Genomic DNA, 22,189 nt, shown 5'->3' with positions numbered 1-22,189 from the left:
AAAGGTAATAAACGTAGTGGATATCCATAAGGCCATGGGATATAGAAGCAGGTTTAGTCTATCTGGTCCATCGAATCTGCTCCAGCATTTCATCATGGCTCAACCCCATTCTGCTGTCTTCTTCCCATAACCTTTGACACCCTGACTAATCAAGAACCTATCGACCTCCACCCAGTGTAAACATGTGGAGAGAAACATGTTTGGAGCATATTTTACATAGCACTGTGGGTTCAATTATAATAGAGACAAGAAACATTTCACAAAATGTTTTGCATGTAAAACTTATTTCTTTCTTTGTACAAGGTTTTTAACAGCTATTCAATAGTAACTTCAAATATGAGTTAGTCTGACATATGATGTACCATACAGGACCAAGGCTACTGATTTTTTTTTAATTGAAGTGTTGCTATGATGTTTGTTTCATTGATTTAACTGCTCCAGTTCTCCCCTGACTGACAACTACCTACTTTTCCCCCCAACCTTCTCCCCACCATTATTTTTTGCCTCCAAAATGTTTTAACTCCTTATCCCACTTTCCTGTTTCTGTGCACATTTTTTGCCCTATTCATTTGCACACCTCACCTTTTTTCTTGCATTCTTCCTCTTTCCATGTTTTTCTACTCACCCTGCTGTTCTTTTTCATTTCTCCCTTTTTCCCACTGCTTCATCATTTTTTCTATTCTTCATTTTTCATCTATCCCTCTATATCCACAGCTCACTATTTTCTACCAGCTCACATTCTTCTACCCCATTCCATTTTTACACTCTTCACAATTTTCCTCTGTCCTGTAATTTCTCCTGATTCTTCACCCTCTATTCTCTCATTTCCATTCGTTCCTCATTTTATGCCATTCTCCCCTTTCTGCCTTCCTATCCCCATCACCTGATTTTCTAATTTTCCACCCCACCTCACCTTCCCTTATTTCCCCCTCTATTTCTTCACACCCACTTTTCCTTGACTTTTGTTTGCATTTTTCCTCATTTATCCTGTTTCTTCTGGCTTTTCCTCCTTGCCCATTTTTTTTCACCTTTTAAATATGAGTTACTCTGATGCTCACTCTCTCTAAATCCTCCATGCATTACTTTTGAATCACTGTCGTACATTGCACCTCAAACCAGCAATATCTCAGTTTTTAAAATGTTTATCCCTGGTCTCAAATCCCTATGTTGTTTTGCTCCCTCATACCTTTGTAGCCACCTGCACAGCCCACTTGGATTTTTATACTCCTTCAACTCTGTCCTATTTAATTCTTCCTCTGGAGGACCAGTGTACCTTAAAATAAATAAATAAACTTCATTCTGTTACCGATTTCCCTTGTAATAACTCGATGCACTTTTGTAACGAAATTATCTAATTGGATGGCATACAAAAGTGACAGTAATGAACCATTTACCATGCTGGAGGGGATGTCCCTTGGAGCTTTACTGTTCTGCTTTCAACCCTGAGAATTCCCTTGCTCTATTTTTGAGCATCTCTTCTTAAGCCTCCTTATTTCAAGGATCAAATTCTGTTTGCTAAAGCTCCCACAGAGCCAGTTGAGTTATTATACTGCTTTAAACTACCATGTAAATATAGATTGTTGTTAATTGTAGTGCTTCCACGATTCTGTCTGAAATCGGCTGCCTTGACAAATAACAGGGATGGAAACCAAGGCCACTGTGATTGATTTCAGCTTGTGTTATACCGCAAACCTTACAGGGCTAGGGTTTTATTTAGAATTTCTTTGGAGCTACTGAAATGAGAAGTAATTTGCCAGTTTGGTAAGGCTTTTGGAATTATTTTCATGATGCATCATACTTGATTAGAGCTCTTAATTGATACTTTGCTTGACTGAGCATTTCCGTTTCTGTCAATGTGGGGAAACCAGTTATTGGTGATGTTATTATTTTGAGTCAGGGTCCTTTCTCTAGCATTGTTTTCCATAACTTTTATTTTTGTTGGAATCGTGCAAATAGTGGATGTTTATTGACACTTTCTACATTATTGCAAATAATAGGATTTGAGTTTGTGATGTTCTTTTTGCACAAGTTTGCAGTACACTGCTCCAGATAAACCCTAAAAAAACAGTGAAATTTAGAAATGTTTTAGCAAATTTTCATGGTTTCCTAAATTTCACTTTACGTTTTCGAAAAATGCGTTAACCGCAGAACTGTACGCTGTTGACGTGATTTAATGTGTCCTGTTGTTTGAAAAGCTCGCGTTTTGTCTAAGTCCATTCCCGCGGTTCGGCGGAGATCCAGACCGGTGTTTGGATCTCTCTCTCTCTCTCTCTCTCTTTCTCTTTCTGTCTGTCTCTTCCCCCGCCCCCGTGAGTCGGTGCTTGTACACGCCGGCTGGCGGATTGCAAGTCGCTGCTCGGCTCATTTGGGAAGATGCTTGGCTCGGTGGGAGCCCGGAAATACTCTTTGATTGTCCAGCGCTGCAGGTCGCAGGCGAGCGATCTACCATTGAACCCACTGCACGCTTACATGCCGGAGGAGGAGGGGAATTAATGGCATTCAGTTCGACCGCACGGGTTCTCCGCACACCTGAGCCCGTGTGCACGCTGCTCCCTGTGTGAGGTGGGTCTGCATCCGCTCCGGCTGCTTGCCCGGTCCTCTGCTCTAATAGGCAGGAGCTGGAGAGGAGCCATGTACCTTCTGGATAGCGAGCCGTACCCCGAGATGATGAAGAGGGGCACTCCTCAGAGGAAGACGGTCTATCGCATCTCACTTACTCTCGTCAAGCGGGAGGCCACCCCGGCCGAGAGCGGGAGTACAGCTCCTCCTTCCCCCCGACACCAGGGGGCTTCGGAAGCCGGTGGGACTCAGAGGCCCGGGAGCCTGTGCCCGGCCGAGGGCAGCGAAGCAGAGGATGAATTTGAGGCGCAGGGAAGCCTCCGGAGCTTTCGGACCTTCAGCACCGGGCACCTGGAACTGGGCAGACTGAAGGTGGCTAGGAGGTCCCGCGATCAGGCGTGCAAACTCAAGGGCACGCCGACCAAAGACCTGGTCACCTTGAGGCGTAGAGATGGAGCTTCAGTCAGACCCAGCAGCATGCTGGCTGCCGTGGATGTTGAGTTGAAGAACAAAAAAAATTGGACCGAGCGATTGGGAACAGGGACTGAATCCAGAGATCAGGTTCCTGGGCGAAAGAGCCCTAACCAGGCAAAGGACGTTCAGGGTGGTGGAACTTGCCCCGAAGCAAGTGAAGAAGGAGATCCGACCAAAACAATTCGTGGGAAGGAGTTCTCGCCATCTTCGGAGCCCCCCGATGCAGAGGCGCCTTTCCCCAGGAAATCAGGTGGTAGATCTGCTTTGAGGAAAAGCGAGGTAACCACGAAAAGAAATTTAAATGATTCATTGAAAAGCATCTTGAAGGATAAGGAGTTAGTAGCAGTATCTTCAGAGCCTGATTTTTCCAAGCAACCCATTTCACGAGGAGAGCCTGGTTTATTATCAGTGGCCCCTGCAGGAGATTCATCCTTGGCTTCTGAATCTTCTCGTGTCGAAGCTATTAAGCAAACCCCGCCGTTATCGTTAGCAACGGACAAAAGGCACCCGAGTTTACTCAGAAGAAGCTTCAGCTTCAGTTTCAGGCATTGGAATGGAGAGTTGGTGAGATTTAAAGCGTTATCAAAAGAGAAACATCATGGCAGCTCCAGCTGCCTCTCTGGCGTGGAAGCTGCGGGTGAATTCAAAATCCAAAAGCCGTATTGTGGCGAGTCTTCTACGAATGAGAAACGGAACACCTTGGACGTCGGAGAAGTTCTCAATAAAACGGACCCACTGTCTGAACAAGAGCGGTGGGAGAGGGGTAAAAGGAAGAACAGGACTTTAGATAATAGTGATATTCATAAGCTCTCTGAAAACCGGGAAATGGGAAAGGACGGTTTTATAACAGGTGGCGTGAGATCCAGTTCCCAAGAACACAAACTCTTCAGGTTTTTCAGCGGCATTTTCTCAAAGCGCGACGGCACTTCAACACCTGTTACAAGTCCATATGGAAAATCACACAGAGATTTTGTTTCCAAATCCAGGGGGTATCCCAGTAGCCACAAGAAAAGCGGCTCAACTCTTGAGCAGTCCAGCAGCGAGAGCATTGATGAAAATACTTCTCAAAACGGTATGGAATTGATTGTGCTTTGCTCTTTGGCGCGATCTTCTGTTAATTTGTTCGGATACTTGCGTGGTTTTATCTCTTTAAAAATTGATAGGAGCACCAGAAGGTTAGCATACATTTGCTGGGAGGTGGGGGTGGGGGGAGGTGCAGGTGAGCAGTAATTTAAGCGATGCGGGAAATGGGAGCTGCTCTACGAGCGAGTTTATCAATAATTGTTGTTAAAATGACGCAGAAGTGTTTCTACAAAAATATGATGGTTATTAATTCTGACCATTTGAGTCTCTAATGGATTTCGTTCAATTTCTTTTTAGGAAAGGCAAGAACAATAATTTAGCATTAAGATGGCTGGTACTTTCTGTGCATTTGGTAGCCTGAAAGCTTGTAATTACAGAACGTAAAGAATTATAAAATACAGCATTTGTGACTGGTAGAAGAAAATTATTTCGTGGTTAGTTTTTGAAGAATATTAGTCTGGCGTTCTGCACCATGACTGATAATCTGGTATATTACAGCTCAGTTTTTATTCATTTGAGCAAAATTGAATAATGAAAATTCCATACATTTCTCATCCATTTCGTTACCAAATAACATTTAGCTTAAGTTCTGTTCTGTAATAGAAACAAAAATATTTTAATGCATTTACTAAATATCATTGTTTGATGTTGTTCCAAAGGTATCAGGCTTTTGAAAACTAAAAAACATTTTCTTACCCGAAGTTTTTTTTAGTATTCTCTCCACCTCTCTTGGCAATTCTGTACACTATTCTCTGTAGTGTTTTAATTTGGGGCATGTTTATAAGTGACTTTGCCAAATGTGAAGGAGTTTTGACAGCAAGATATTAGATGTGCATTTTAAGGAAAGCATTGGTAGTGTGACATTGACGGTTGGTGAACATCATTCTAGACAATTACTGATTCTTCCAATAAGTAATTATCATAGAGTTCCATTAAGAATTAGGTAGAGACTTTTCCAAGACTTCTGTCAGAAATGGGATTTGATTTGCAGCTAGACTTGAAATCAGGTAGGGAATGGTATTGCTTTTTCTGCTACTTTGAGATCTTGATCACATAAGATTAAGCTAAAATGGAATTGGGTCAGGGTCTGTTTACTTCCCATTTTTTTTACTGCCTGTTTAGGGCAGCAATGGAGGTCCTCCATCTCTGCCCATAACATTGCACACAGATATAGAAGGATTCTTCATTGCAGTTTCTTTAACCATTTTTATTGACCAGTCAGGGTTGTTAGCCCTGAGCAGAACCCCTGTACCTGGAGGACTGTAGGACCACTGGCTTCTATCATTTGGCATGGGTGACCCCACCGAGAGCCAAAGCACAAGGCCCTGACTCTAGCCAACATAGTTCTCTGGATCATTGAGGCATGCAAACCTTCAGACCCTACGACAATGTTGTTATCCTCTTGGAGGGTTCAGTTTCCAAGCAGAGTGAATTTTGAAAGTTTAATGTGAGATTGTTCCAGGCTTTAAATATTCCAGCCAGAACGCTATCATCCTTGCATCTAAACTATCAATCACTGAAATATTCAGGAAAACAACCACTCAACCTGCTCATTCTCTTTAGCAAATGTTTGTTGCATTCCCTCTTCTGCAAATATGCCCTTGCAATAGCTGAGTGACCAGAACTCTGCATAGGATACTGGATTGGCAAAAAATCAAATCCCAGACTGCTATCACTTTTTCATCAGCAGTAGCAAAAGCAGATCCCTTGTTATGAAAAGTGGGAAATGTCATTTTGTGATATCTGAAACCCATGATTGTTGGAAATGTACATTAAACTATTCAAATAAGAAAACATGAAGTCCCATCTTTCAATAGTTAAAGCATGCACTTAATTAATAGTATGCAGCATCATACTTATTGGACAAGCAAATCGTTTTCTGGGCCATTGATCCAAAGACACTAGTTCAAATTTAAAATCACCTGGAATTTAGGAAGAAGAGACTACCCTCAATAGCAGTAACATTGAAAGTACTGGATTCTTACAAAAATCCCACCCATTTCACTAATGTCTTACAAGGAAAAAATCAGTTATCCTTATTCAGCTTGGGTAATATGTGACTTGAGACTCAGCGTTACTGTGAATGACGAACTGCCTATTCAGTACAAGGATAAATGACAAATGTCATCTTTGCTAGTGATATCCAGATTCCATTAACTAATTCATGGCAACAAAAATCATTGTTGACATGTAGTTAACAATTCCTTAATTTTAAATCCTAGTAGTGTTACTACTTTGGCAGACAAATGAAGAGCTCTGGTAAGAAATCTAATGTTTTTCTGATATTGGTCTGCAGAGATAAAAGGTAGTGGACCCTTAGTGGCTTGGATTGAAGTGAAAATCTGAGAGCAAAAAGAAGAAAATGGTGGTTTGTTTTGTACAGGAAATTAGCAAAAAGTGGCAAAAATTGTAAATGTAGTTTGATTTCAGTTCTGTCCCTGGGAATTTTGAATGTGAATTCAAGCATTAACACACATTTATTACCCAAGTTTCCTTGAAGGATGGCACTGGTTTCAACAAGTTATTAGATGAGAAAACAAAGAGAAATGGTTTAAAGCTGGCTCTCAACTGTTGCCAGTTTCCATTGCATTGTCCCTTCTTGCTATTCACTCCTCACATGAAGAAAACAGCATGGGGGAAGATTGAGAATTTCATTTAATGTGCACAATATGTATTGATGCTGTATTTTGACATCTGTAACTTTTTTTCTTGAATTAATAATTCAATTCCCTTGACAAGCCCGAAATTAGCATTTGCCATTTTCCAAGTTTAAATACATGAAGTGTTGGATACCCAGTGTGAAATTGTTTTATTAAGTCTCTAAATTTCCTGTTATGTTTGTTTGATTTTGTTAATGCAAAAGCATTCTGATACGTAGAGCCAGCTAAGCCTTTGGATGTTGGATACACAATGTGAGCCATGATCTTTCCTTTAATTGCTCAGATCTGGCTGAGCTCAAAGGTCTCAAACTGTCCAAGTCTTAGTCTACGCTCTGCCCAAGAAGTAAGACCTGATGAGGTTTGCTTTTGTGCATTAGATTCTGCAGATGTGTGAAATGGAGAGTAACACGCACAGAAATGCTGGAGGAACTCAGCAGGTCAGGCAGCAAATATGGAGAGGAATAAGCAGTTGATGTTTAGGGCCAAGACCCTTCATCAGGACTCAGAAAACAGGTTTACTTTTTGCATTTTACACAAGTTCCTGGTGAACTTGGACAATGTCACAGGCCTGTGCTCTATTCAGCATCAAATCAGCATCTCAGTGAAGTCAAAGTGTACCTCATGGGAAGTAGTAATCTGTCCTCCTGGGTTTTTCTGAGATTGGGGGTGGGTGGGAATGAACTTAAATTAATAGAGTAGCTTAAAATGCTCGGGCACTACTGTGTTGCCTCACTGTTATATATGTACAACATTATAACAACATTATTAAATTGAAACATAGAGACAGAGGAAAATAGGAGCAGGATTAGTTCTTTAGGTCCTTCAAGGCTGCTCTGTTGATCATGGCTGTTCTGTCTCAATACTATACCCTGCTTTCGCCATGTAATTCTTGATGCCTACAAGCATCACAGTACGTGCGCTTGCAACACTGTGTGTCAGACAGAGTGGTCAGCAGCACTGGGGCTCCACAGGGGACTGTCCTGTCTCCCTTTCTCTTCACCATCTACACCTCGGACGGACTTCAACTACTGCACAGAGTCTTGCCATCTTCAAAAGTTTTCTGATGACTCTGCCATAGTTGGATGCATCAACAAGGGAGATGAGGCTGAGTACAGGGCTACAGTGGGAAACTTTGTCACATGGTGCGAGCAGAATCATCTGCAGCTTAATGTGAAAAAGACTACGGAGCTGGTGGTGGACCTGAGGAGGACTAAGGCACCGGTGACCCCTGTTTCCATCCAAGGGGTCAGTGTGGACATGGTGAAGGATTACAAATACCCGGGGATACGAATTGACAATAAACTGGACTGGTCAAAGAACACTGAGGCTGTCTACAAGAAGGGTCAGAGCTGTCTCTATTTCCTGAGGAGACTGAGGTCCTTTAACATCTGCCGGACGATGCTGAGGATGTCCTACGAGTCTGTGGTGGCCAGTGCTGTCATGTTTGCTGTTGTGTGCTGGGGCAGCAGGCTGAGGGTAGCAGACACCAACAAATCAACAAACTCATTTGTAAGGCCAGTGATGATGTGGGGGTGGAACTGGACTCTCTGACGGTGGTGTCTGAAAAGAGGATGCTGTCCAAGTTGCATGCCATCTTGGACAATGTCTCCCATCCACTCCATAATGTACTGGTTAGGCACAGGAGTACGTTCAGCCAGAGTCTCATTCTACCGAGATGCAACACTGAGCGTCATAGGAAGTCATTCCTGCCTGTGGCCATCAAACTTTACAACTCCTCCCTCGGAGTGTCAGACACCCTGAGGCAACAGGCTGGTCCTGGACTTATTTCTACTTGGCATAATTTACCTATTATTATTTAATTATTTATGGTTTTATATTGCTATATTTCTACAATATTCTTGGTTGGTGCGACGGTAATGAAAACCAATTTCCCTCAGGATCAGTAAAGTATGCCTGTCTGTCTGTCTGTTTGGAAATCCATTTGCCTCCTCCACATTGAGTAACTTGGTCTGCATTGTTTTCTGTGAGAATGAGATGGGTCCCCATTTTTGATTTGGTTTAGGTAGATCTGGTTAAGAGAGTAATATCTGTCAGGGATTGAAGAACGCTCTGTGATCTTTCAAACTGTCTTGGGATCTTTTGCATCCACCTGAAAAATTGGGATCAGGCAGATGTTTTTTAGTTTAATACCTCATCTGAAATGCATTAAGCTGAAATTTCAACATTGTATTGCAGTTTCAGACTTGAATATGTACTCAAAGTCAATTTATTATCAAAGTTGGTATATGTCACCATATACTACCCTGAGATTCATTTTCTTGCAGACATTCACAGTAGAAATAGAATAGACTCAAAGAAAAACTACCCCTGAAGAGCAACCAATAACCAATGTGTAAAATAAGACAAACTGTGCAAATACAAAACATACTGAGAATATGAGTAATGATGTCCTTGAAAGTGTGTCCGTAGGTTGTGGAATCACCTATGTATTGAAGTCAGATAATGTATCCTGAATGACAGTCTGATTAAGGCTCACAAGAGCTATCAAATAAATACCTTTTGCTGGCAGTGATTAGAGGGAAATTCCCTTTTGCACTTAATTGTGCTCTGAAATGCAAAGTGCTTTTGCACTTCTTTCCTCCCTTGATGCAAACAAAAAGAGCGTAGAAACTAAGTTTCAGAATTGCACAATTTTTTATGAATATCATCAATGTGGGAGGTAAATAACTCATCAGTGCTCTTTTATTACCTCAGTAGGAGTTAATATTTGAAAAAAAACAACTTTGATTTTACAGTTCAAATTTATTTTGAAAGAGCAAACATATATTTAAGCTTCAAGTGCTGAAATTTCAGATATCTTGTTGAAAATAATGAGTAATCTGATAGATTTTTACCAAAGAATGGAAAGAACTCTAATCAGCCTGTGGGAATTTGAAGTGAATGTGGTGGATAAGATTAATTAAACAAGTAATAATTCTGAAATAGGTGCACGGCATTGGCCTAAGATGCCTGCACTTGTACACACACACACACACACACACACACACACACACACACACAATATTTGTGTTCTGTGAACGCAATAACACCTAGAATTTGCAGAACATTTGATGGTATTCCAGCTACAGATGTTCCCCCTGTTACTGCAGGGCTCCTTTCTGAGAATTGTTTGTAAGTCGGAAGTGAACAAGAACAGTACATGGAAGGGACTGCAGAAAGAGCTGTGATGGGGTGTGTGATGAACGGCTACCAGTCAAGACTGAGCAAGTCTACTTTGCACTCTTGAGTTCTGCTCAACCCAACCCTTGCAGCTCAGTGATTGGATGGTGACAAGGGGAAGGAGAGGCATGCAGAAATGCCCTATGTCACCTTAGCCAATGATACCCACAGCCATTTCCATCCATCCTGCCAGTCTCCTAGATGCTTGTACATATGTATGAGATGTCCTGAACTCAGGCATTTCTAATGTAGGGAGGGCTTGTAAATTAATCATTGGAATAAATGCTTATCAGGATATAAATTTTCTTTTTTTCATAATTAAAAACAAAAGCTGTGTGTAACATCTATTAATATTAAAATGCTTAATTATGCCATTCACAGCACAATCCTTTGTGGGACTGAACCCTACAGTCCAGTTAATGACTGGTGTGGTCAGTTTCTGCTGTGTTTAGAGATGTTTTGCTTCTGAGGAAGGCAGTAAAAGTGATCCAGGTTGTGGAAACTACTGGTGTGTGCACAGTGGATAACGATCGGATGGAATTCAAGTGTGATGAATTCCCATTGCTGATGTCAAGAATCCAGAGAGCAGAATATGAGGAGTGGCTGATACAGGGGTTTCAGAAGATGGGAGGACAAGTACAATCTGCATGTGGATGCTTTCTCAGGTATTTTAGCAAGAAAGTTAGGTGTTTTTACCATATAGCAACTTTTTGAAAGCATCTTGAGGGGCTGTTTAGAGTTAAGACCATAAGGTATAGGAGTAGAATTAGGCCATCTGGCCCATCGAATCTTCTCCATCATTTCATCATGGCTGATCCCATTTTCCTCTTAGCCCCAATCTCCTGCCTTCTCCTTGTATCCCCTCATGCCCTGACTATTCAAGGAACTATAAACCTCAGCCTTAAATATACCTACAGACTTGGCCTGCACAGCTACCTGTGGCAACAAATTCCACAGGTTCATCACTCTCTGGCGAAATAAATTCCTCTTCATCTGTGTTCTAAAAGGAAGCCCCTCTATTCTGAGGCTGTGTCCTCTAGTCTTAGACTGTCCCACCGTAGGAAACACCCTCTCGCGTCCACTCTATCAAGGCCTTTCACCATTTGATAGGTTTCAGTGACGTCACCCCTCATTTTTCTGAATTGCAGTGAACACATACCCAGAGCCATCAGACATAGTTGACAACATAGAATAGGTCCTTTGGTCCTTAACGTTGTGCTGAGTTAATCAAATGGGCAACTAAACTAATCCCTTCTGCCCACAGAATCTCCACATCCTTCCATTTTCTTCCATTTACGTGCAGTTTGAATGCCCGGATTGAATTTGCCTCCATCAGCACTCCAAGCGGTGCATTTCAGGCACCTGCCATTCTCTGCAAAGGATATACGCTCTCTCACTTGACTTGCATTCCCTCTGGTATTAGACATTTAATCTGTGGGGAAAATCAATATGGGCTCTCTACTCCATCTATGCCTCTCCTAATCTTATCAGTGTTTTCTGTTCCAGGAAAAACAACCCAAGTTTATCAAATCTCTTCTTATAGCACATACCCTTGAAACTAAGTAGCATCCTGGTAAACCTCTTCTGCACCTCTCCAAAGCTAACACCTTTCTTATAATGGGGCAACTAGAATGGAATGCAGTACTCCAGGTTCAGCCTAACTAGAGCTTTATAAAGCATCTGTGGAGGGAATGGGATAGTTGACTGTTTTGGGTTGAGACCCTTCAGCAGTCCAGACCTGATATTTTGACTGTCGCATTTCCCTCTACAGATGTTGCATGATCCAAAATGTGATAGCTGCTTTTAAGGTTACGTACGGTTCCAAAAATAAGCGGCCATGTTGCGTTTGGATTGCAAATATTGTTATCAGAATAAGATAATATTTACATGGAAACATAGCTGGAAATTTAACCTCTGGATTATCTAAATACAACAAATGTGATTTAAATTTACATTAAGTATTGTCTAATGAAGCTGTAGTATTATGCATATAGTAACATGCTGCACTGCAAAATAATGAATGTTAGAAATAATGTACTAATTGAAGAACTTGAGGGTTTCTAATTTTATTCAAAGAATTGGAAAGTCAATGCAACATTTAATTTTTAATCCAGGTTATAACTTGTCCCCAAAACTTCATAATCATCACTCCTACATTCCAACCCCTTTATTTCACAAAATGGCTCAATTTTTTCTTACCCCTTCAGCCCAGAGAGAAACAGTCCTCCACCCAACTTCCCCTTGCTGGTATAAATGGATACTTTGCCACCTGGTGACTTCTGCCCTATTGCTCCCTTATCAGCTCAACATCTCACTCATCTACTCCAGAAACCAAGTTAAACCAGAATTTACAGGATTGTTTTTCTGTTTTTATTTGGCCTCAGATCCATCACCAACTCAGCACTGAAACCTGCTTTCCACTTTATCATTGCAAATGGCAGGAGATTACCATTGTAATGAAGAAACCAGATGACTAAACAGCATAGTATATTTGCATCTTCCTAATGCAAATGTTGCTTTAGACCAAATTTGTAGATTTCTTGACTAGATTACCAAATTTGCAACAACATAGCAGTTCACGACTATAAGCCAGTGCCTTGAATTGTAAAAATTTTCTTATGTTTATTGATAGAGTTTAATATTAGATTGGAATATTTATCTTGCTTAGCCAATAATTTTACATTGGTAAACATTCTGGCTGATTGTAGAAGTGGTTCTGAGTGAGGAATGTGTTGATTACTTCAGTGCTCTTAATAAAATAACCAGAATGGAGAGTTTGCTGAGTTGCATTATTTTTGTGTTAGTAACATATATTTGCTTAAAAAGACATACTTGCAAAATACACATTTTTAAACTATTTATGTTCCGTATAAACATATATATTAACTGCCACTGTACCTAATCCATGTGCTTTATTAGCTTTTAAATGGTTAAGCTTTTTCTTTAAGGAACATTTATGCAGAGTTGAATTCATTGAATATATTGGGATCTTTGCAGTTATTTAACTGTTCTTCAGACTGATTCCCTCTTTCCCCCATTAGTGTGGGGCTCGCTAATTTAAATTTCAACAGCACTCTTCATGTTGAATTCTACTAACTATAAGCTGTTTAAATTAAGGAAGGAAAGAAATATTTCAATATGTGGAACCTTATCTTTGTCACACAGGATTGAATACTCTACATAAAATTCAGTCAATGTTATTAAGTCAGTATTTCAGATGTACTGAATCTGAGGAATTTGATTGCACATTATTGATTTTTATTTTGTAGCTCAAAATGGAAAACAGAACTACCAGTGTAGTCAGATAGTTACTTAAAGAGTAGATGTATGTTTTGTTTCAGTTCAGTATTTTATTTCCAACGTGTACCTTTAAAACACAGTTTTGACATACTGTGTATTTTTCTCTTTGTCAGTTGGCAAGAGAGGAAGTTTTAATTATTGTTGGCTAGTCAGCCCTTCCTCTATCAGGGAACTATCTGTGGAATGCAGCATTGTATCTACCTTTCCAGGCATCCCTGCTGCTCACTGACCCATCCACCTTCTTTCCTTTTGTTGCTGTGCTGTGCTTCATCAGTTCCATTGTTTTGTCAGATGTGTTTGTTTACTTGGAAAGCTTAAAAGATATAAATCTATATCAATAGGCAAGAATAAAAGCTCTTAAAAATACTCTTTATATTGATGCTATGCCTGGAGAAAGCTTGCAGCTCCCCACTGACATCTGACTTTACTTCTCTTATTGTTGTGCAATACTTGAGATAATCAGAATTTTGATGAAATCTCTTTCGATGGATGTCAGTGATATCATAGGTTGTGCATTTATGGACTGGCCTATTGCGATTATGGACTTCTTTCCAGTCTTGGTTTTTATATTCTGTTTTTTTTTAATTGCCCGTTGCTCTTCCATTTTGTTGTTGAAGGGGAGAGTGTTTGGGGGTTGATGTTCTGTTAGTTTTTTGTGCAGGGAGGGGTTTGTTTTTTTGGGGGGGGTTGATGTTCCTATTCAGTTTTTCTGTTGTGTGTGAGGGGGGTAGGATTGATGAACAGGATGCTGTTCTTTCTTATACAGGGAGGGGTGGGTTTAATGTTTTTGAGCAACTGTCATGTTCTTTGTTTCGTGGCATCTGGAGAAGACAAATTTCAGAGTTGTACAGGGATACCGGCTTTGATACTAAATGACCTTTGAACTTTTGAAATATCCCACCCAGTATTAAGTTAGTATACGTTTATGGACAAAAATGGTTAGTATCAGAAGTGAAAAATTGCGAACAGGAACGTGTAAAGGACCCTGCAGGATTCCACCCCATAATAAAGATGATACTACTTCTGAGCCAGTCGTTAAGGGAGGGGTCTAGAGTTCATGGCTGACTTAAACATATCAAGGACACAAACAAGCCCACCTTTGTGTGTACACAATACTTGTGTGTTTAGCATGCCCTTGCAGGAGCTGTTAAGTTTGAACTTTTGCACGTGACCCTGGCTCAGAAGCAGTGGGTATTTAATCTATACCAGACCACCTTCTGGGTAACTCATTACTAGTGTGTATGAGAGTGAGCAAGATTTTGCCATTTGACAAAAAAAATTAAATGTATCTTATGTATATCTCTACCCTACCCCCTCATAGTTTTTTCCCCTCAGGTTGGATGAAACTAGAACCAGAGGTCATAGGTTAAGGGTGAACGGTGAAATTTACGGGGAGTCTGAGGGGAAACTTATTCACTCAGAGCGTGATGCGAGTGTGGAATGAGCTGCCAACTGAGGTGGTAGATGTGGGTTGAATTGTATCATTTAAGGGAAGTTTGGATAGGTAGATGGATGTAAGGGGTTGGAATGGATATGGTCCAGGTGCAGGTAGATGGCACTAGGCATGTTGGCATGAAGTAGCTGGAGCAGAGAGTCTGTTTCTGTTTTGTAGTCTCTGACTTTGGTGTAAAATAACATTTGCTATGGAGGATTGTGATTAGCTGTGATAACATGGTGTTTTCCTGCACTCTGAAATGATCTAGCAAGCTAATATATATAATTCAATAGTTATAACACATTGAGGATAATAAGTTCAAGTACTGGTTTCAACCTAGGCACAGAATTTGGAGAAGGTAAAGCCACTTTTAATTTGATCAACTTTGCAAACTTTGAGAGCATCTGGGGATTAATGCCTAAATGGAGAGTGTGCCTCTGTAGCTTAGCCAAACTAGCAGCTGGACATAATCATATGCATAGAATCCTTGCTTAAGGAAGTGTATCAGACTCCTCCATCTCAATCCCTGGGTATGTCCAATCCTGTCTGAGGTGGTGGTACAGTTACAGTATGTGCAGGTGGGAGTGAAATAGTCTTGTCAGCCCTTGGACTCCAAGCCTTGTAAAGGATTACAGCATCAGGGCAAACCTGGTCAAGTAAATCCCCGATTACCGACTGTCACCTGCCCTCGATTGATGAATCAGTCCTCTATGTTCTTCAGAGAATGGATAGGCTGGGTTTGTTTTTCCTAAAGTGGAGGTGGCTGAGATTTTACTTGAAAGATGTGTATAAAGTTATCAAGTCAAGTCACTTTTATTGTCATTTCGATCATAACTGCTGGTACAGTACATAGTAAAAATGAGACAACGCTTTTTTCAGGACCATGGTGTTACATGACACAGTACAAAAACTAAACTGAACTACGTAAAAAAAAAAACACAAAGGAAGAAAAACAACTACACTAGACTACAGACCTACCCAGGACAGCATAAAGTGCACAAAAACAGTGCAAGCATTACAATAAATAATAAACAAGACAATAGGGCAGTAAGGTGTCATTCCAGGCTCTGGGTATTGAGGAGTCTGATAGCTTGGGTGAAGAAACTGTTATATAGTCTGGTCCTGAGAGCCCGAATGCTCCGGTGCCTTTTCCCAGACGGCAGGAGGGAGAAGAGATTGTATGAGGGGTGCGTGGGGTCCTTCATAATGCTGTTTGCTTTGCGGATGCAGCGTGTAGTGTAAATGTCCGTAATGGCGGGAAGAGAGACCCCGATGATCTTCTCAGCTGACCTCGCTATCCGCTGCAGGGTCTTGCGATCTGAGATGAAATTTATGAAACTTGTTCTGTGGCAGTTAGAGACTAAAGAATCACAAGAAATTGATCCACTAACCAAATCCACTGTCTCCTCCTCACCAATTTATCTGTAGCATGTGCATCTATCAAAGGTAGCAGTAATATGAGTGACCACACTGCACTCCTTAAGAATACAAAGTCCTACTTCACACAGTGGTCTCCATGTTACTTCTTACCATCATGGCAAATAGCACAGAGTCAGAACCGATGCACCAACTCAGAATTGGTTACCCATGCGATGTAGTTGGCCAGCAGTAGAAATCTGTCATGCCATAGTCTTCTATATATTATATTTCCTTGTGAAATAGGCATTTTGACTCATTGAGTCTGTGCTGGTTTCCAGAACATTCCTTCTCTTAATTCTGTGCAACTTATTTTCTCACACATCCACCAATTGACCCTGAATGTCCTACCACCCACCTGAGATATGGGTAATTTATAACATCCAATTAATCTGCCAGCCAGCATGTCTTTGAGGTGCAACAGGAAGCTGGAGCACACAGAGGAAACAAATGTCCAAATTTCAGACATCACGTTTGGAGGTCAGGGTTGTACCTGGGATCCTGGAGCTGCAAGTCTGTGCCACTGACTTTCAATCTGGGATCTAAATCAAACCAAGATGTCAAACTGGAGGTCTGTGAGGAATACAAAATAGTATGCTGGGAGCCACACCAGACAAAGATGTTGAAGTTGAGTGAGGCTCTGTGCCTACTAAGCTGCAACAGTTGGATGGAGCAAAGTACTACATCTCTAGCTGGTGGTGTCCATAATCACAAAGTGAGGAGGGAGACTCAGGAGGAAAAGCCAACAATATGGTTGGAGTTGACAGTTTCTCTATATCTGGCAGAAGGTAATACAAAAATGTAACACTTGAAAGATCTATGCATTTTCGTGTACAAATGGCAGGATTAATGATGAGAACTAGGTTAATTTTGGTCATTGTAAATTGTCCTGTAATTAGGCAAGGATTAAATTGGGGGATTGCTGGGCGGCACAGCTTGAAGAGCCTATTCCACAAAGTGCTGGAGGAACTCAGCAGGCCGGGCAGTGTCTATGCAAAAGAGTAAAGAGTTGACGCTTCGGGCCGAGACCCTTTGTCAGGACTGGAGAAAAAAGAGAAGTCAGAGTAAGAAGGTGGGGGAGGGGGAGGAAGAATTACAAGGTAGAGGATGATTGGTGAAACCAGTGGGGGGAGAGAGTAAAAAGCTGGGAAGTCAATTGGTGTAAGACATACAGGGCTGGAGAAGGGGGAATCTGATAGGACAGAAGGCCAAGGAAGAAGGGGAAAGAGGAAGGAGCACCAGAGGGAGGTGATGGACTGGTAAGGAGATAAGATGAGAGAGAGAAATGGGAACAGGGTATGGTGAAGCCTGGGGGTGGGGGGGGGAACATTACCAGAAGTTGGAGAAATCAATGTTCATGCCATCGGGTTGGGGGCTACCCAGATAGAATATAAAGTGTTGCTCCTCCAACCTGAGCGTGACTTCATCACAGCAGTAGAGGAGGCCGTGGACTGACATGTTGGAATAGGAAGTAGAATTAAAATGGGTGGCCACCGGGAGTTCCTGCTTTTTCTGCCGGGCTTAGCAAAACGGACTCCCAATCTATATTGAGTCTCATCGATATACAGAAGGCCGCACTGGGAACATGGGATATAGTATATGATCCCAGTAGACTCAGAGCTCACGTGTAGCCTCACCTGGGAGCACTGTTTGGGGCCCAGAATGGTAGAGAGGAAGGAGGTGTAGGGCAGGTATAGCACTTGTTCCACTTGCAAGGATAAGTGCCAGGAGGGAGATCAGTGGGGGGGGAACAATTGGACAATGGAGTTGCTTAGGGAGTGATCCCTGTGTAAAGCAGAAAGGGGAGGGTGGGGGTGGGGAAGGAAAGATGTGCCTGGTGGTGGGATCCCAATGGAGGTGGCAGAAGTTATAGGGAATTACATGCTGGAACAGAGGCTGATGGGGTGGTAGGTGAAGACAAGAGGAACCCTATGCTTGGTGCAGTGGCAGGAGGACGGGATGAGGGCAGGCATGCACAAGATGGAAGAGATGCGGTTGAGGGCTGAGTTGATGGTGGAGGAAGAAAAGTCTCTTTCTTTGAAGGAGGGGGACGTCCCCCTTCTCAATTCTCCCTCCACCACCACATCTGAGCTCTGGATGAAGCTTTTCATTCCAGAACTAAGGAGATGTTCTCCCAGTGGCCACCCATTTTAACCACAAACAAGAAAATTTGCAGATGCTGGAAATTGTACAATACACACAAAATGCTGGAGGAACTCAGCAGGTCAGGCAGCATCTGTGGGGAAAAAAGTACAGTTGATATTTAGGGCTGAAACCTTTTGGGCCAACTATTTTAATTCCACTTTCCATTCCCATTTCAACATGTCAGTCCATGGCCACCTCTACTGCTACAATGAGGCCGCATTCAAGTTGGAGGAGCAGCACCTTGTATTTCATCTGGATAGCCTCCAACTGATGGCACGAACATCGATTTTTCCAACTTCCGGAGACTCCCCTCTCCTTCACCATCCCTCCCATCCCTCTCTCCTTCACCATTCCTCATTCCCCTTTCCTCCTCTCACCATATCACCTCCTTCTAGTGCCCCTACCTCTTCCTTTTCTTCCATGGCCTTCTGTCCTCTCCTATCAGATTCCCCCTTCTCCAGTCCTCTATCTCTTTCACCAATTGGCTTTCCTGCATTTTGCTTCACCCCCCGCTCCCGGTTTTACCTATCACCTACTACCTTGAATTTCTTCCTCCCCTCTCCCCACTTTACTCTGACCTCATTTTCCCCCCCAGTCCTGATGAAGGGTCTCGGCCCAAAACGTTGACTGTTTGCTCTTTTTCCATAGATGCTGCCTGGCCTTTGTTTTGTGTGTGTTGCTTGGATTTCCAACATCTGCAGATTTTCTCATTTGTGAGAGCCCATTCTATGCCGTGTTTCAATAAACAAATAAATAAATAAACAAACAAACTTGAAATGACAAATGAAGAGTAATCCATCCCTTGGTTGCTTTCCGTTCTGTAGGAATGATTTTGTTGTTTCCCCTTATGGCTGTTTTTGTTTTTGAAGCTTTTCGAGTGTTGTGCTTAATTACATTATCAGTTTTAAGTTCTGTGGTATTTTTGTGGACAACACTCAGAAGCAAGTTAAGATTGTTATTTTCTTAGCAACGATGATCCATCAATCATCTTGGATCTGTTCCAGCATTCATTCCTAGAGGTCTTTCATCTTTACTTCCCTTTAAAGGAATCTAATTCTTTTCAGCTTGCTTCTGTAACATTATTCCTAATCATGTTGTTCCTCCTCTCAAGGATCATGAATATTGTCTATATACACACATGGAACTCCTCACGGCTCCTTCCAGGAGAGAGGGAACCTTTACCCCTCTTTTCATATGTAGTTTAATTCATATTGGATCACCAGGGTGGGAACTCCTGGTTCCACTTAAAGTAGAATATGTTACTGGAGGGCATTTCGCTACAAATTTGTTTCTTTAAATCCTTCTGATTTTTAGGTGGTCTGTAACATAGTCCCATTAATATGGTCATTTTTAAAAATCCCTATTTTTGTCATCTTGCCTCAGTATTTGAGGCCTCCAGTATATCCTCTGAGCATTGCCATAAGGTTATCCACAATGAATAATGCCAACTCTCCCCTTCTCTCATGTCTAAATCAACTGAATTCCAGAACGTTGAACTTATATCCTGCCCCTCTGATAGCCAAGTCTCACTAATGGTTACAACATCATAACAACACACGCTGGTCCAAGTAAGTTCATCTGCCTTACTGTCAATGCTCCTATTGAAATAGGCAACTCAGAACATTAGTTCCACCATGCTCATAACTTGTTGATTTCTGTCTATACTTGTGGTCTTGGGACTGACTGACTCCACTGCTGTTCTGGCACTCTGGTTTCTAACTCCTTCAGCTTTAATTTAACAACCCTTCCCCCTGGTGCAGCATTATCAAACCTTCCACGAAGGATATTGAATCCCCTCCAGTCCAGATGAAAATGATCCTGTTTGATCAACATGTCTGAGGCCCTCACTCCTGCACCTTCTCTTTTGCCACATCAGAATTAGACTTAATATCACCAGCATATGTCATGAAACTTGTGTTCTGTGGCAACAATACACTGCAATATATAATTATAAAAAACATAAATTGCAATAAGAAATATAAATATGTATATAAAATATAAATTAATTGTGCAAAAAGAGTTTTAAAAAAACATGAGAGAAGAGTGAACATGAGTTCATTGTCCATTCAGAAATCTGATGGCGGAGGGGAAGAAGTTGTTGCTGAAATGTTCAGTGAGTGTCTTAAGGCTCTTGTATTTCTCCCTTGATGATAGCAATGAGAAGTGAGCATGTCCTGGGTGATGACGATCCGTAAGGATGGATGCCATCATTTTGAGACATCGGGTTTTGAAGATGTCCTTGAAGCTGAGGAGACTGGTGCCCATGATGGAGCTGGCTGAGGTTACAGCTCTCTGCAGCTTGTTTTTCTGATTCTGTGCATTGGCCCCTCCATACCAGATGGTGGATGCAGCCCGTTAGAATGCTTTCCATGGAAATCTGCAAGTGTCTTGAGTGACATACCAAGTCTCCTCAACCCCTAATTAAATATAGCTGCTGTTGTGCCTTTTATGTAACTGCATCAGTATGTTTGGCTCAGGATAAATATTCAGAAATGTTGACACCCAGGATCTTGAAACCGCTCACCCTTTCCCTGCTGATTCCTCGATGAGAACTGGTATGCGTTCTCTCTACTAACCCCTTCCTGGAGTCCTAAATTGATTCCTTGGTCTTACTGATGTCAAGTGCAAGGTTGTTGTTGCGACACCACTTGGAGTGGCTGATGACTGGTTGCTGAAGGCAGTACAGTAAGTAGATAAGATGACCTAAAATCTTGCTGCAACAAACTTGCCTTTATTGACCAAGCTGGGAGGCTGTGCTTCAACTGTATAAACCAGAAGTTGGGCCACAGCTAGAGGATTGTGTGTGAGCCTGCTCACTATGTTATAGATATGATGCGAAAATTTTGGAGAGGGTGCAGAGGGTACGTAAGAAGAGGTTGTCTGGGCAGGACAGTTATTGCTTTGAGGAAGAGACTGACTGGACTGCCTTCTGTGATTTTGGTCTCTCTGGATGTCTATCCTTTATGCCTGCAGTCTCACAATTGTATAATGATGTTCACTAGGATACTGTTGGTAAGGTAGATGCATTGCAGTAAAGTGATCCTGCAGAGTGAGGACATTTCTCTGTAATCTTCGGATAAACAAGCCTACCACTATCAGTATTAATAAGAGATTACATATTGCTAACCTGCCAACTCAAGCTCCAGTAGATGACTAAGGCAAAACACTCAGAACTATGGAATTTTCATTGATTTAAGGAGTTTGTGATTTATGAATCCAAAGTTAGGATTTCTAATCCAATTGCAGCAGCTGGGAAATTTAAATTCAAATAATTTAATAAACATGGAATTTCATAAACAGCTAGTCACAGCAATGGTGTGTAAATACCAGATTTTTCATTAAAAAATCATGAATCCCTAATGTCCTTTGGGAAAGGAAATCAGCCATTCATTTATCCTGGCCTGTTTGTAACTCAAAGCACAACAGTGTGCTTGACAGTTCAGGGACCATTTGGAATAGATAACAATGCTGACATTTCCAGCAATGTGCAGATCCTGTGAATAAATAAATAAATAAATAAATAGAGAAAGCCTTAAAGAGTGTCAAAGCATTTCTTCCTGTTGTGCCTGTTATCTGTTTAAATACTGGAGCTGCCTGTACGTAACTGCACATTTACATTCTGATGAGTCCCAGTAGCTATAGGAGAGTATTGTTCAAAGGTCAAAGTAAATTTATGATTGAAGTACATATATGTCACCATATGCAACCCTGACATTAATATTTTTGTGGGCATTCACAGTAAATACAAGGAACACAATAGAGTCAATGAAGGACCAAACCCAACGGGATGGACAAACAACCAATGTGTAAAAGACAACAAACTGCGATTACAAAAACAAGAAAAAAATAAGCAATAAATATTGAGAATGTGAGATGAAAAGTCCTTGAAAATGAGTCCTTGGGTTGTGGGAGGGTGAATTTGAGTGAAGTTATCCTC

General features: G+C 41.5%; 1 protein-coding gene across 4 annotated transcripts in view; it reads left to right on the top strand.

The window, feature by feature from the left end:
- agap1 (ArfGAP with GTPase domain, ankyrin repeat and PH domain 1) overlaps positions 1-22,189 on the top strand; it is a 642,020-nt gene that overhangs the window by 188,941 nt on the left and 430,890 nt on the right. For 2 of the 4 annotated variants that reach the window (XM_073046647.1, XM_073046646.1), the window contains exon 1: positions 2,329-4,105. The exons of the other annotated variants lie outside the window; for them this stretch is intronic. In XM_073046647.1, the coding sequence (XP_072902748.1) occupies positions 2,632-4,105 (1,474 nt within the window). In that variant the 5' untranslated portion in view covers positions 2,329-2,631. Of the gene's footprint in view, positions 1-2,328; positions 4,106-22,189 lie in introns of those variants that run through there. 4 annotated transcript variants of the gene reach the window in all.

This window comes from Hemitrygon akajei, chromosome 5, assembly GCF_048418815.1.
Source record: "Hemitrygon akajei chromosome 5, sHemAka1.3, whole genome shotgun sequence".
NCBI classification, from domain to species: domain Eukaryota; kingdom Metazoa; phylum Chordata; class Chondrichthyes; order Myliobatiformes; family Dasyatidae; genus Hemitrygon; species Hemitrygon akajei.
This window is presented reverse-complemented; position numbering and strand designations above follow the sequence as displayed.